Genomic DNA, 17,178 nt, shown 5'->3' with positions numbered 1-17,178 from the left:
CAGTCCCTTTAAGTCCCAGGTCGCATGGACGGGACAGTACGTCCGATGGCAGAAAGGGGTTAAGCAATAAGCCCAAAAATATTCAAAACCAGATAAGGCTCAGCTGCATGTTAAAGAACAGGTACATGTCATCAAATCAAGAAGTTATGAAAAGAAAAAAAACCTCAGAGCTCTGAAACACACTCATTTCCCCTTTCAAGGTTCATCAGGAGTGAATAAAGTATACATAGTATAAAGAGACTACTTAGCTGCTGAAGAAGTTGCTATGACCGGCACAATAGCAGGGTTCAGAGTGCAAGCACATAAGGAAACGATACCCCTTCATAGTGTGCTGCATGATACGGTGCATGTTGATCCATGTTGCTATTGTGCCGGTCTTAGCAATCTCTTCAATCACTATTATTGTGGTATACTGTCCAAACAAACTCTCATTTCAATATCTCTACTCCTATTCCTTTCCCCATCCCACAGGGCTGGATAGGGGTAGGAGGGACAGTCGCCAGTGATCGGGGGCGCCATTGCACAGGTGTAGGGTGCCAACCTCCGCTGGTAGGTAGGAACAGTTCAGTTTAGTGATGGGTACAGGCACCTCCTGGTATCTTTAAAATGGTGGTAGTGGTCCTTGTTATCACCTTACTGCGTTAAGACGTAATTAAAGGTAATTTTTTAAGTACAGTTTTTACAACTTATTCTAGCTGTGATTTCCTCATGGGTTGTGCTCACAGCCCAACACAGTGCAGGAAGATTGGCGTTTGCCACAGAAGACCAGGATTGGCAAATTCGCCACTGGTGCCCTGTGCTCTTCACAGATGAAAGCAGGTTCACACTGAGCACATGTGACAGACGTGACGGAGTGTAGAGCCGCCGTGAAGAGCGATCTGCTGCCTGCAACATCCTTCAGCATGACCGATTTGGCAGTGGGTCAGTAATGGTGTGGGGTGGCATTCCTTTGGAGGGCCACATAGCCCTCCATGTGCTCGCCAGAGGTAGCCTGACTGTCATTAGGTACCGAGATGAGATCCTCAGACCCCTTGTGAGACCATATGCTGGTGCAGTTGGCCCTGGGTTCCTCCTAATGCAGGACAATGTCAGACCTCATGTGGCTGGAGTGTGTCAGCAGTTCCTGCAAGATGAAGGCATTGAAGCTACAGACTGGCCTGCCCGTTCCCCAGACCTGAATCTGATTGAACACATCTGGGACATCATGTCTTGCACGATCCATCAACGTCACGTTGCACAACAGACTGTTCAGGAGTTGGCGGATGCTTTAGTCCAGGTCTGGGAGGACATCCCTCAGGAGACCATCCGCCGCCTCATCAGGAGTATGCCCAGACTTGTAGGGAGGTCATACAGGCACAAGGAGGCAACACACACACACAACTGAACATCATTTCCTTGTCTTGAGGCATTTCCACTGAAGTTGGATCAGCCTGTAATTTGATTTTCCACTTTGATTTTGAGTATCATTCCAAATCCAGACCTCCATGGGATATTCATTTTGATTTACATTGATCATTTTTATGTTTTATTGTTCTCAACACATTCCACTATGTAACGCATAAAAATTTGCATCTGAAATATTTCATTCAGTGATATCTAGGATGTGGTATTTTAGTGTTCCCTTTATTTTTTTGAGCCGTGTATATAGGTTTTATTAGTAGATGTAAAGAAGAAAACTAAATACTGTAAAATAATCACTCATGTGTTTCCCTTATTATCTCCAGTAATTGTATTATTACACAGGATTTTTATGATGTTACATCGGCTCATCTTCTTCTCATTCAGGTCTCTACAATATCGGATCTTCTATGTAAGAGAATTTTCCTGATTTACCCATTAAGGATGGATATGGACAGAGACAAGATGGCGGAGAGGATATTACACCTCACCCTAGAGATCCTCCTCCGGCTTACTGGAGAGGTGAGAGACTCTGATGACATCACATTACATCATTCTTATCTATGGGAATAACAGATGGACAGAACTGGAGAGGTGAGGACTCTGGAAATGTCTGTAGTGAGATTTATTAATGTGTCTCTCCATAACCAGGATTACACAGTAGTGAAGAAGACCTCTAGTGAATGCTGTCAGGACCCTGTGTCTGAGGGATTGGGAAGACCCCTAAGCCCAGTCATGGGGACTCCACCTCACCTGATACATGAGGACATCAATGACCAGAAGATCCTAGAACTCGCCTACAAGATGATTGAGCTGCTGACTGGACAGGTGACACTGCTGGGAATGCTGGGACATTATACAGTAACACTGTGAAGGTTTCTGGGTATAACGGTATCATTGTGTGTGTCAGGTTCCTATAAGGTGTCAGGATGTCGCCATCTATTTCTCCATGGAGGAGTGGGAGTATTTAGCAGGACACAAAGATGTATACAAGGACATCATAATGGAGGTTCCCCAGCCCCTCACATCACGAGGTAATAGACAGGACTAAATACATACGGCCTATAATTATCTGTAGGTAAAGAATGAATTCAGTCCCTGTATGTGCTTCCTCCAGTTCTATCCAGTAGGAGGACAACACCAGAGAGATGTCCCAATCCTCTTCTTCCACAGGACTATAAACCAGAAGATCCCAATGTTCCTCAGGATCATCAGGTAGATGGAGAGAAGGTGTCATGAGATCTCCCCTCTGATGTGTAGACGGCTGTGAAGGTCTTGTGCTCGGTCTTGTTTTATTCACCAGTATTATATGTTTTATACTTGTGTAATGAGAACGGTGCAGATGGCAGGCAGGGCTGCCACCAGGAATTTCGGTGTCCCATACTGGCAAAACTTTCGTGCCCACTTGGGACTCTGCCCAGGCTACACCCCCCCAGCTCCGTCTCCAACTCTCGAACCTTCCACAGTACCACTGCCCACTCATAGAAAAACTCTGCATCTGTATAATGCATCCCATAGTCATATATAGTTGAATAATGCATCCCCTTAGGAATATAATGCACCTCTATAGTACTATAATGCACCCCCATAATAGTATAATGCACCCCCATAATAGTATAATGCACCCCCATAGTAGTATAATGCACCCCCATAGTAGTATAATGCACCCCCATAGTAGTATAATGCACCTCCATAGTAGTATAATGCATCTCATAGTATAATGCCCTCCCATAGTGGTATAATGCACTTCATAGTATAATGCACCTCATAGTATAATGCCCTCCCATAGTGGTATGATGCACTTTGTAGTATAATGCACCCCCATAGTAGTATAATGCAGCGTCATACTGCAGCTTTACAAAAAAAAAAGTTTATCCTGACCTGGCTGAGGTCCAGCGGTGTCCTCCACCTGATACATCTGAGGTGTGTACCATCATATGTGAGTGTCATTATACGCTGGCAACGTGCCCTCTGACATCAGCTGCCAGCTTATGATCTCCCGCAAGGCAACAGATTTTAACTTGCCGTGCGTCTGACGATGCATGACGTGTGGGGTACACTTGACTCACAAGCGCCTGTGATGACTATACCCTATTTCCCACAACTTTTATCTATTCCACCCCCCCAACCTATAATAACATTAAATAAAATACCCAAAAATTACATAACACCAAATCTTGGATTAAATGGCCACAGCAGCCTTTTTTATTAACATACAATTACAAAAATAAAACAACAACCCAAACTCGGAAGGGATGGTCCTCGAAGCCCCAAATTAAGTATTTCCAAAGTTCACCTTTAATATTCCTTTTGGCCTCCAGGCTTAGTCTTACCCCAGCCGCAAAGCACCAGCTCGGAGGCAGCTAATGACTAGCCCGGCCAAAACCAACAAATACCAAGTCCCATAATTATCCGTTCCACCGACTGATTGGCCACATCCACTCATAATCCACTCCGGGGGAGTCCAGGACCAATATAGATCCCCCCCCCCTGCAATCCTCCAACGCCCTTTCCACCAACTCCGAGGACCTCCCTCCCCCGCCACCAACATAAATGTTCTGACACCTCAAACATTTATGTCCCTCCAAACTTTCAGCCCGGTTTCAATGCCCTCTTGAATGGCCAAGCACCACATGTCCGTCCCCACCGCATTCAAGTGAACCCCATCCGACCTCCAATATTCCCCTTTTCCGGATTCCAAATTAACGTGCCGAACAACCACTGCTCTGTTTCGTGACCTGAAACGTGAAATTGCCCTATTCACTTTGATCCTTGCCTTGTTTATTCCTTCAACCGACCTAGCCCCGCGCCACACCTTCCGAGGGACAATGTCAGACCACACAACAATCAACCTTGGGAACGAAGCCCACAACCGCAACATGTCAAATTTTATGTCTTTTATGAGTTCCCGGTAAGGTTTTTTCCCCAAATCATTTCCACCCAAATGCACCACCACCAAATCCAGGGCCCGGTCTAAACGTACAAATCGGTGAAATTCCGGCAAGAATTGACTCCAGACCATCCCGCGCTTCCCGATCCAACGCAACGTCGCAGAATCTCTCTGGAACCCCAGCTGCCGCCCGTCGGGCCGAACCTCTGCCCTCAATGCCGCCCAGAACACAAAAGAATGTCCTAAAATCCAGACCAAACGGGATGTATTGCCTAAAACAAACAACAAAAAATGTAATTAAGAAAAATTCCTTCACAACGCATATAAATCCTAATCCACTAAATCCGGGCGGACGTAAGATCTGAATCTGATTGATTCCCACCGACCAATTCTCTTGACCGCTTCTTCACCTAGACCTCTTCTGGCCGCCTCAGTCGCCGCCCCAATCCTAAACGAGTGTCCACTGTAATTTGTGGACGAAATACCCCCAGCTGCCAAACACCGTTTAAACACTGCGATAAACTGGAATCGCGACAAAAAAGACCCATCTTCGTGTATCAGAAAGGGGTTGGATAAAACGCCCTCGCGTTTAATGAAATTATTTGCGCACAATACTGGATACATAATGGAACGTGGAACCGCAAACAAAGACACTTTGCACCCTCTACCTCAAACATCAGTCTTAGAAGACCGCAGTAAAATCTCTACCCTGTCACCAAACACCTTAACATCTTCCCTCCGTACACCCCCTTTCATTAATTTGGAGGGGCTGACCAACTCCCCGAGGCGAAATGCACCGAAAAAGGCTAATGCAAAAGCTACTCTGAAAAGGTCAATTTCCCATTGCGATAAGCATACCGTCGGCAACTGTGCGCCTAAAACCAAAAGCACCTCATACGAAACCGGACGTCTCGAGTCCTCGACTTTCCAACCCTTTTTCCACCCTTTTAACGCCTGACACACCAAAAACGATTTTGTCACATCCTTGACACCCCTTGCCTTAAAACCAAAAGCTAGCCCTGCTAGCATCTTATTCAATTTAGAAACGGACCAACCCTTTTCTTTTAGGTGTCCAATCAACAAAAGCAATCTGGGTTCATCCTGTAAACACTCCCCTATACAACCGTTCCAATCTTCCCAGACCTTCCATGCATGATCATATTGCTTCCAGGTCCTGACAGATAGAGAGTTCACCAATAAACCATCTAAAGCCCGCCAGGCAGATTCCACAACTCTACCGGACACTCCATGCCCGCTGCTTTCGCTTGAGGCACCAGCTCTCGAAGACGTTCCTCCTGGAGATGAGAGAGCGACAACAACTGGGTTACTCTCCAATGACCTGACTTCGGCTACGATCCACAAGTTATACGATAAACCCAAAAAGACCATATGTTGCAAAATTTTAACCACTAATGGGGAATCCGCTGACAATGAATTTATCACCCTCGCCTCGCTTTCTGACCTACATGGGAAACGTATCTTTTTGTTCATGATAACCTTGCCCCATAACGACAAGGCCACCAAAATGGGAAACAAGTGCGTCAGCACACGATTTGCTGACCACCCGTGTTCCTTCCAAAAAACAGGCCATTCGGCCAACAACCAAGAACCCTGAAAAAACAATCCGAAACCGCATCCGTCGAATACTGCGACAAACAGATCCAAAGCGTCTGCATCTATTACCGGCTCAATCCAAATGGACTTACCATTGTAATCCTCCAAAAATCTCGCCCAAACTGCAAGATCATCTCGTAACTCTTTTTTCTCAATCTAATAAAATGAACGGGAGATTTTACACCTGTTGTTGACAATGATAGCCTCCTGCAATTTGCTCAGCCCATCGTCATGATCCAACAAGCGAAGTTTAACTTGCCTAACAACGACTGTACCTCACGTAATCTCAATTTCTTCGCCTTGTGCTCCCTCAACACTTCTTCACGCAACTCGCCAATTTTTTCCGCTGGTAATCTACAAACCATTTCCAACGAATCAATTTCGATACCTAAGAAACTCAAAACAGTAACTGGGCCCACTGTCTTATCTGCAGCTAATGGGACCCCAAAACTCTTAGCAACCTTTTCCATTGAATGCAATAGTATTGAACAGTCAGCAGTCTGAGCCTCCCCTATGAACAAAAAATCATCCAGGTAATGTATACATGCATTTAAACCTGACACGTCTTTTACCACCCATTCCAAAAAGGTGCTGAAGGTTTCAAAATACGCGCAAGATAGGGAACACCCCATGGGAAGACAACGGTCAACAAAATAACCTCCATTCCAATAGCACCCTAACAAATGCATACTATCAGGATGGACAGGTAGAAGCCTGAACGCCGCTTCAATATCTGTCTTCGCTAACTTGGCTCCCTGACCGCACATCCGAACCCAATGCATAGCTGCATCAAAAGAAGTGTAAACCACCGAGCACAATTCCGGATCAATGCCGTCATTCACGGACAATCCCCTAGGAAAGGACAAATGATGTATCATCCTAAATTTATTGGGTTCTTTCTTTGGGACTATACCTAGTGGCGATACCTTCAAATTCTGTAGGGGAGGACAATCAAACGGACCTGCCATCCTGCCAAGACTGACTTCTTTTTCTAACTTCTCCGTCACAACCTCAGGAAACTAGCCGATTTTAAATTCTTTTTAGAAAAATTTGCTGCCGCATTAACAGATGGGATTCGAAAACCGTCCCTGAAACCGTCTTCCAACAACCTCGCCACCATCCTATCTGGGTATCTATTTAGATAATGCACCATCTCTCCCAGCCGAATTGGTGTCACCCCTTTTTTCAACTCCCTCCGCTCCTCTGTCTGCCTCCCCTGAAACATTTCGATGATCCATGTGTGCCACCGTAGATTGTGCACTCGTGTTTAAACTTGCACTTTGCGCCAAATCTACAAGACCCCTCGTTGAATGCGAAGCACAAACCCTTCTGCATGGCCGTTGGATGTCCTCACTGGCTATAGCCCCCCGCGCTCCCGGGAAAGGACTGAGTGCTATTCCCTGTTCTGGATGGTACCATCACCCGCATCCAAAGTGCTATATCCTTATGGTCCCACCGAATGCTAGGCCTGACTGCCTTCCTCTGACGAAACTGTTCGTCATATCTCAACCACCCTAAACCACCATACACTCGGTAAGCCTCACCTATAGCGTCCATATAGCAAAATAATCCTGAACAATTTTCGGGAGCCTTTTCACCTATTACACTGGCCAAAATGGCAAATGCCTGAAGCCAATTTGTAAAAGTTTGCGGAATCAATCTGTACCTCCTCTTTTCTTCATCCTCTTTCTTTGACTCATCTCATCTCGGCCTGTCTAAGTTAAACCGTTCCAGGGGCAACAAAGAAAAAATTTCCACGTACTCCCCTTTCCATATTTTTTCCCTAATCTCGCTTTTAAGATGAGCGCCTAAAGGGCCTTCGAAACAAACGTAGACCTCACCGCGTGCGGTATCATCTAACCTCACTGTATCATCTTTTTCCGTGTCACCTGCATGGCTAGGCGCCGATACCGTAGCTGAGGAAATGGCCGTATTGGCCCCCCCACCCTCGTTCCTTAAACTTCCCGCCGATACATCCCTAGCCGGCACATTAGAGACCTCCCCAAGCGTGCCCCCTTGCCCAGAGATCCTACCCGTACCACCCAACCAAGCAGTAGATGGGGAGGCAACAACCTGACCACCCCCAGAACCCCACAGGAAAGCTAACTCTCTCAGCCTGTGGAAAAGCATATTTAACCCCCCGCTGACCCCCCCAGGAACCCCATCCTGACTACCACTCCCAGGCAAAGTCAACAAAGGGGGATAATATAAAGAAGTGTCCTCACCAAGCTGCCCGAGCGCTGTGGACCCGGCAGCCGACGATCCAGTAGCCTGATGTAATCTCCCGTCCTCTGTCATCCTTCCGTGGTCTGATGTTCCATGATCCATGTGAAAGCTGTTGATAGACGCTCTCCTTGACGCTCCCAGAGGACCTGCGACAGTCTGTGCCGGGGAGTAGGAGCCTGCATTATCCGGGGACTGCCGCCGCTGATGGTCACTGCTTGTGGAAGGGGGGGTTGATGTCTGCGCAGCACAGACCGGCGGCCCCGGGACACGCGCTACACTCGGCCCTCTGTTGTCCCTCACTGCAGCCGGAACCACGGCGCTGCTAGAGCCGGCTGACAGCCGCCCGCGATGCACCCCCCGCTGAGGCGCCTGTGGAGCAGGCCCCCGTATCGGGCATCTCCTGTCTGCCACTCGCCGAGCCGGCTCACCTGACACAGAGGCTCCGGCCGTTCCTGGTCCCGACACTCTGCGCGTTCCTGATGTTGAGGAGGAGGCCGACGCCTCCCCCTGTTGCGGACCCCGCTGGGTGCCAGGATTCCTCCCAGCTCGCCCTCGGGACCCTGTGATCCCGCGGCACGCGCCACTAGCTGGAGGGTCCCCGGAGGGGCTCCTAATTCGGCGTCGGGCCCGAGGGGGGACGTCAGGGCTTAGGCGTGCCAGCGGCCGGGACCGCCGCAGCCGGCGCCCTCCGATGGGGACCTGGGGAGATCCAGCCGCCACCCCCTGGAGAAGGCTGCTGACGTTTTGCTGCAGCCACGCAGTACCCTGCGTGCTGGCCGCGTCTTGGAGGCTCTGCAGGAGTGCGTCCACCTCCATGTCGGCAGACCGAAGCTTCGTTCTCTCACAAACAGGCAGGTGAGTGAATGCTCCGGTGAAGTGACCGAGGTGTAATAGGCGGTTATCTCTTTTCCCGCCCGACAAGCTCACCGCCCCCACAGCTCCTCCTGTTCTCCCCTGTTTGATCCCTCCCCTTCCCAAATTCAAAAAAAACTCACCACGCAGCCCGTGTTAACCCCATAATGCTTATTAACCCCCCCCTGTGGCGCTGGCTGTTCCCATGTGATCCCGTCATGGCGGCCTCCCTTGATGGCCCAGGGGCCCGTATGGCCTTTCTTGATCAGTTGAGCCTCTGGGGCCCAAAGAGAAGAGGCGACCTGCTGCGGGTCCCCTCTGCTCGCCAGGCCCTATTCGCCAGTAAGGGCTGTAATGCTCTGATGGCGGAACTAATGGCAGGATTAGAGCTGATCATAGACGTGACTATCTTTTCTTTTCATCTGTCTGTGACTTTTACAATATTTGTTTCAGGGTGAAGATCTGACCTATATTAATACTACAGAGACATATATGAGGGGTGATGAGCGGTGTAAAGATGAGATTCCTACATATGACTACCCAGGTAAGTAGTATCCACTAAATGCAGAGAAGTCACAGATTCTTCTTAGTCACCGGCTATGGCTGCTTTATCGGTTGTATAGCCCGGTTGTATCACAATCGTGTGATCACCATTTTGCCTCTAGACCTCAACATTCTCCTCCATCCAAACTTTGACACATCAGCTCTAAACTGTTATAAAAAAAGTATTTGAATGTCTAATATTTCTTCTTGAAACTGATGTGACATCTACCATTGGTCCTTATAATAGTTTAGCTTGAAAGAGCCCCATACTCTAATTACCCCAGAGGTTTCACCACTAGTTACTCATTTATTACTGATGAAGACTGTTGAGTTTGATTATTTCAGTAAATGTGTTATTGTCTTTAGTCACAGTTTTTGACTACAGTAGTTACTGCTCAAATCCTTTGACTTAACCACTTCCTGCAGTCCTTTTTTGTTCCTAATCAGGACCCAATTTTTCGAACCTGATGTGTGTCACTTTGTAGTGATAACTTTGGAATTATTCACAAAGGATAATAGGAAACAAATGGACCTTACAGATTATTTTCCAATTTCTCTTGAATGTGACAGTACCCTATATACAATTGTACACTACTGTCTGGGCACATGGCACGGTTAAGAAGCTATTTAGCTATTTGACTGCAGGTCTTGCAGAAATAGTTTGTGGATACGATGCATTGGGGGCACTGTTCGTGGTCACCTGGCAGCTCAAAAGATGTCCACCATGAAAGGACTTGGCGCTATCTACTCCATTTTACAGATCCCAGGGATTGCCTTGTTCATCATACTTTAACCCTTCTACTTGGGTCTGATCTTAGCCAGACAGAGACCCCTAGGCTTTGACCATGGTGTTACCTTCTGTTATGTGATGTGAGATGTAGCAAGAATAGTCAGGTAACCGGGTCAGTACCAGGAGAGCAGAGAAAATACAAAATCAGAAGACACAAGAGTAGTCAGTAAGCGAGCCGAGGTCACAACAGGAAACAAATAAACAAGCCTGGAGAGGAGCACAGAGGAATTAACCAGAGGAGAAGGCTGTATCTGACAGCGTCCAGCAATATGCTTTGAGCTTTAGGAGGGTGTGGTGCTTTCCAACTGGCTGGAGCAGGGAGCTGGACAACACACATCCATACTGCCAGATTGGATGGCACTACAAATCCCAGGTACCCTAATCTTAGTGGCAGGGCAGAGCCTGCGTCGCCCAGAGCTTCTTTTTTTGATGTCTCCTCTATTAACCAGTGCCTCATGTAGAATGAATAAGGTCATGCCTGGTAACAGAACCAGACATCACAGCAGCAGATCCCAGAGGAGATAGGACATACCATATGCAGAAGCCCTAATATGAGAAAATGGCAGAAAACCAGAGCAGTAGAAATCCCCATAAATTAACTTCATTTTGGAAATTATAACCCTCAGGGGATTAATGTATTGTAGTAGTGACTATGTTGACCCCAGACCCACTTTCCAGAAATTAGTGCGCAGTGGATGTTGGAGAGTGAAAATTGCAAATATGCCATTTTATTACCCAACACACAGTGCCCAGATTGTGCTCCAGGAGACACACGCATTGTAAATTAAGTGGGTTCTTATCACTATAGCAATTTATTATTTATTATCATTATTAATTTTTATAGCGCCATTTATTCCATGGCGCTTTACACGTGCTTTATACATGGATGCTAAATATGGTTTGGGCACACTGCAAGGCTCAGAAGCGAGGGGAAAATTTGACTTTGGGAGAGCGGATATTGCTGGATTGGTGTATTGAAGCCATGGTGCTTTTCAAGAGCCTTTGAGCCACTTGTAATGTACAAACCTGTTTTTCACTGACAGATGATGGAATTGATTTTTTGGGAGATGAGTAGAAGGTTTATTGGTGTAATTTTCCTCAACATAACATTGTTTGGTGACTTTTTACTCTATATTTCGGAGGCAGAATGGACAATCAGTTGAACACAACGCTCTACTGGTTCATCCTATGAGGTTTTCTATTAGACTGTGAGCTGTCATTGTCTTAGTGAATAATTACGTATTCAACATAACTTGTCATGTTGTGGATAGTTTACGTACAAATGTTAAAATATGTAAAATTCAAGGATTTTTTTATGAAAACTAATTGGTTTTATTTTTAACAGATGACTGCACCAGGCAATCAGAGGGGCAGCTGACATCTTCAGTTTTTAAATCAGATAATCTTGAGATCCCACAGGATACAATTGAAGTGAATGCCATTACTCCAGATATACCATCATCCCTTCACAGCAAAGATCTGTCGTCTGATCTTTTGAAACAGGTCCTGTCTTCTGATTCATTACCGACTACTAAGGAAAATCAAAGTCACAAAATAAGCATTAAAAAAACAAATTGGTCCTGAAGTAAAGAAACCATTTTGACTTTTAGAATATGGAAATCATTTTCCCCTCCAAGAATCATTTCTTAAGCATCAAAAAATTCACACAGCAGAGAATAGATTTTCTTGTTCCAAGTGTGGGAGATGTTTTAACCAGAAGTGGAATCTTGTTATACACCAAAGAACTCACACAGGGGAGAAGCCTTTTTCATGTTCAGAATGTGGGAAATGTTTTCAACAGAAATCAGCTTTGGTTACGCACCAAAGAACTCACATAGGGGAGAAGCCTTTTTCATGTTCAGAATGTGGGAAATGTTTTCAACAGAAATCAGCTTTGGTTACGCACCAAAGAACTCACATAGGGGAGAAGCCTTTTTCATGTTCAGAATGTGGGAAATGTTTTAATCGGAAAGTGTATCTTGATAGCCACCAGAGATTACACACAGGAGAGAAGCCTTTTTCCTGTTCAGAATGTGGGAAATGTTTTAACCACAAATCAGATTTGGTTAAGCACCAGAGAACTCACACAGGTGAGAAGCCTTTTTCATGTTCAGAATGTGGGAAATGTTTTAAAGAGAAATCTGCTTTGGGGCGATCCATGACACCATTCTAAACAACTGCACTCCTCAAGATGCTCAAAACCACATTCAAGAAGTTTATTAACCCTTCAGGTGTTTCACAGGAATATTTGGAATGTTTAAAAAAAAAAAAAAATGAACATTTCACTTTTTCACACAAAATTTACTTCAGATACAATTTGTTTTATTTTACCAAGGGTAACAGCAGAAATTGGACCCCAAAAGTTGTACAATTTGTCCTGAGTACGCTGATACCCCATGTGTGGGGGTAAACTACTGTTGGGCGCATGGCAGAGCTCAGAAGGGAAGGAGCGCCGTTTGGAATGCATACTTTGATGGTATGGTCTGCAGGCGTCACGTTGCGTTTGCAGAGCCCCTCATGAACCTAAACAGTAGAAACCCCCCACAAGTGACCCCATATTGGAAACTAGACCCCCAAAGGAACTTATCTAGATGTGTTGTGAGAACTTCGAACCCCCAAGTTTTTCACTACAGTTTATAATGCAGAGCCATGAAAATAAAAAATCTTTTTTCCCACAAAAATGAATTTTAGCCCCCAAATTTTTATTTTCCTAAGGGTAACTAGAGAAATTGGACCCCAATAGTTGTTGTCCAAGTTGTCCTGAATATGCTGCTACCCCATATATTGGGATAAACCCCTGTTTGGGCCTACAAGAGAGCTCGGAAGGGAAGGAGCATTGTTTTACTTTTTCAACGCAGAATTGGCTGGAATTGAGATCGGATGCCATGTTGCTTTTGGAGAGCCCCTGATGTGTCTAAACAGAGGAAACCTCCCAATTGTAACTCCAACCCTAACCCGAACACACCCCTAACCCTAATCCCAACCCTAACCACACCCCTAACCCCAATACACCCTTAACCCCAACACACTCCTAACCCTAATCCCAACTCTAACCACACCCCTAACTCCCAACACACCCCTAACCCTAATCTCAACCATAATCCTAAGCACACCTAACCCTGACACACCCCTAACCCTAATCCCAACCGTAAATGTAATCCCAACCCTAACTTTAGCCCCAACCCTTACTTTAGCCCTAACCCTAATGGGAAAATTAATACATTTTTTTTATTTTATTATTTTTCCCTAACTATAAGGTGATGATAAAGGGGGGTTTGATTTACTATTTATAGCGGGTTTTTATATTTGGCAGCTGTCACACACTAAAAGACGCTTTTTATTGCAAAAAATAGTTTTTGCGTCACCACATTTTGGAAGCTATAATTTTTCCATATTTTGGTCAACAGTCACGTGAGGTCTTGTTTTTTGCTGAACAAGTTGATGTTTTTATTGGTACCAATTTTCGGGCACGTGACTTTTTTGATTGCTTTTTATTCCGATTTTTGTGAGGCAGCATGAACAAAAACCAGCAATTAATGAATTTCTTTTTTGGAGGGGTGCCTACCGTTCTGCGTTTGGTAAAATTGATAAAGCAGTTTTATTCTTCGGGTCAGTACGATTACAGCGATATCTCATTTATATCTTTTTTTATGTTTTGGCGCTTTTATACAATAAAAACAATTTTATATAAAAAATAATTTTTGCATCACTTTATTCTGAGGGCTATAACTTTTTATTTGTTTCGCTAATGACGCTGTATGGTGGCTCGATTTTTGGCAGGACAAGATGACGTTTTCAGCGGTACTATGTTTATTTATATCTGTCTTTTTGACCGCGTGTTTTTCCACTTTTTGTTCGGCGGTATGATAAAGCATCGTGTTTTGCCACGTGTGGTTTTTTTTTTTTTTATTACGGTGTTCACTGAAGGGGTTAACTAGTGGGACAGTTTTATAGGTCGGGTCGTTACAGAAGTGGCGATACTGGTGTACTTTTATTTATTTTTTATTTACATAAAGAAATGTATTTATTGGAACAATATTTTTTTTTCTTTATTTAGGATTTTTTTTAAAAATATTTCTACAGTGTAATTTTTTTTTTTTAAACTTTTTTTTACTTTGCCCCACGAGGGGACATCACTATATATTATCAGATTGCTGATCTGACACTTTGCTCACAAGCCAACCTCCCTGCAGGACCCGGAAGGACCCCCTCGGCCATCTTGGATCCGGGGTCTGCAGTGAGGATTACAAAGGAGACCCTTGGAACAGCGCGATCACATCGCATTGTTCCGAGGGTCTCAGGGAAGCACGCAGGGAGCCCCATCCCTGCGTGATGCTTCCCTATGCCACCGGAACGCTGTGATCATGTTTAATCGCAGTGTTTCGGGGGTTAAAGTGCCAGGAGCGGTCACAGTGCCGGATGTCAGCTGTGATAATCGGCTGACACTCGGCTGTGATTAACCGTGCTCCCCCTGTGAGCGCGGCTGATCGGGTATGACATACTATCCCGTCCATGGGAATTAAAGGGACTCTGTCACCTGAATTTGGAGGGAACAATCTTCAGCCATAGGGGCGGGGTTTTTGGGTGTTTGATTCACCCTTTCCTTACCCGCTGGCTGCATGCTGGCTGCAATATTGGATTGAAGTTCATTCTGTCCTCTGTAGTACATGCCTGCACAAGGCAATCTTGCCTTACGCAGGCGTGTACTATGGAGGACAGTCCCTTTAAGTCCCAGGTCACATGGACGGGACAGTACGTCCGATGGCAGAAAGGGGTTAAGCAATAAGCCCAAAAATATTCAAAACCAGATAAGGCTCAGCTGCATGTTAAAGAACAGGTACATGTCATCAAATCAAGAAGTTATGAAAAAAAAAACAAACCTCAGAGCTCTGAAACACACAAACTACTTAGCTGCTGAAGAAATTGCTATGACCGGCACAATAGCAGGGTTTGGAGTTCAGATACATAAGGAAACGATACCCCTTCATAGTGTGCTGCATGATACGGTGCATGTTCATCCATGTTGCTATTGTGCCGGTCTTAGCAATCTCTTCAATCACTATAATTGTGGTATACTGTCCAAACAAACTCTCATTTCAATATCTCTACTCCTATTCCTTTCCCCATCCCACAGGGCTAAATAGGGGTAGGAGGGACAGTCGCCAGTGATCGGGGGTGCCATTGCACAGGTGTAGGGTGCCAACCTCCGCTGGTAGGTAGGAACAGTTCAGTTTAGTGATGGGTACAGGCACCTCCTGGTATCTTTAACCCCTTCACCCCCGGAGCTTTTTCCGTTTTTCCGTTTTCGTTTTTCGCTCCCCTCCTTCCCAGAGCCATAACTTTTTTATTTTTTCGTCAATTTGGCCATGTGAGGGCTTATTTTTTGCGGGACGAGTTGTACTTTTGAACGACATCATTGGTTTTAGCATGACGTGTACTAGAAAACGGGAAAAAAATTTCAAGTGCAGTGAAATTGCAAAAAAAGTGCAATCCCACACTTGTTTTTTGCTTGCCTATTTTGCTAGGTTCACTAAATGCTAAAACTGACCTGCCATTATGATTCTCCAGGTCACTACGAGTTCATAGACACCTAACATGACTAGGTTATTTTTCACCTAAGTGGTGAAAAAAAATTCCAAACTTTGCAAAAAACAAAACAAAACAAAATTGCGCCATTTTCCGATACTCGTAGCGTCTCCATTTTTCGTGATCTGGGGTCGGTTGAGGGCTTATTTTTTGCGTGCCGAGCTGGCGTTTTTAATGATCGCATTTCGGTGTAGATACGTTCTTTTGATCGCCCGTTATTGCATTTTAATGCAATGTCGTGGCGACCAAAAAAACGTAAATCTGGCGTTTCTAAGTTTTTTTCTCATTACGCCATTTAGCGATCAGGTTAATGTTTTTTTTATTGATAGATCGGGCGATTCTGAATGCGGCGATACCAAATATGTGTAGGTTGGGTTTTTTTTTTATTGATTTATTTTGATTGGGGCGAAAGGGGGGTGATTTAAACTTTTATATTTTTTTTATTTTTTTCACATTTTTAAAAACTTTTTTTTTTTACTTTTGCCATGCTTCTATAGCCTCCATGGGAGGCTAGAAGCAGGCACAGCCCGATCGGCTCTGCTACATAACAGCGATCATCAGATCGCTGTTATGTAGCAGAAATGCAGGTGTGCTGTGAGCGCCGACCACAGGGTGGCTCTCACAGCTACCGGCAATCAGTAACCATAGAGGTCTCAAGGACCTCTATGGTTACAATGGAGGAGCATCGCCGACCCCCGATCATGTGATGTGACGGGGGTCGGCGATGCGCTCATATCCGGCCGCACGGCCGGATGCGGTAGTTAAATGCTGCTGTCTGCGTTTGACAGCGGCATTTAACTAGTTAATAGCGGCGGGTGATCGCGATTTCACCCGCCGCTATTGCGCGCACATGTCAGCTGTAAAAAACAGCTGACATGTCGCGACTTTGATGTGCGCTCACCGCCGGAGCGCACATCAAAGCGGGGGTCCCGACATGTGACGTACTATTCCGTCACATGTCGGGAAGGGGTTAAAATGGTGGTAGTGGTTCTTGTTATCACCTTACTGCGTTAAGACGTAATTAAAGGTAACTTTTTAAGTACAGTTTTTACACGGTGAATTTCTTTGTTCAATTTTTCTGTACTGGAACAATCTTATTCTAGCTGTGATTTCCTCATGGGTTGTGCTCACAGCCCAACACAGTGCAGGAAGATTGGCGTTTGCCACAGAAGACCAGGATTGGCACATTCGCCACTGGTGCCCTGTGCTCTTCACAGATGAAAGCAGGTTCACACTGAGCACATGTGACAGACGTGAAGGAGTGTAGAGCCGCCGTGGA

The 17,178-nt window shown here is 45.4% G+C and overlaps 1 protein-coding gene across 1 annotated transcript in view; it reads left to right on the top strand.

The window, feature by feature from the left end:
- LOC143766564 (uncharacterized) overlaps positions 1 to 17,178 on the top strand; it is a 55,814-nt gene that overhangs the window by 30,873 nt on the left and 7,763 nt on the right. Inside the window, exons 2-7 of the mRNA XM_077254343.1 lie at positions 1,786 to 1,920; positions 2,050 to 2,226; positions 2,309 to 2,432; positions 2,516 to 2,613; positions 9,434 to 9,524; positions 11,659 to 11,816. Coding sequence (XP_077110458.1) covers positions 1,786 to 1,920; positions 2,050 to 2,226; positions 2,309 to 2,432; positions 2,516 to 2,613; positions 9,434 to 9,524; positions 11,659 to 11,816 — 783 coding nt within the window. The remainder of the gene's footprint in view (positions 1 to 1,785; positions 1,921 to 2,049; positions 2,227 to 2,308; positions 2,433 to 2,515; positions 2,614 to 9,433; positions 9,525 to 11,658; positions 11,817 to 17,178) is intronic.

The sequence above is a fragment of the Ranitomeya variabilis genome, chromosome 4, assembly GCF_051348905.1.
Source record: "Ranitomeya variabilis isolate aRanVar5 chromosome 4, aRanVar5.hap1, whole genome shotgun sequence".
Lineage (NCBI taxonomy): Eukaryota > Metazoa > Chordata > Amphibia > Anura > Dendrobatidae > Ranitomeya > Ranitomeya variabilis.
The sequence above is the reverse complement of the archived record's forward strand: the minus strand, read 5'-3'. Positions and strand labels throughout refer to the sequence as shown.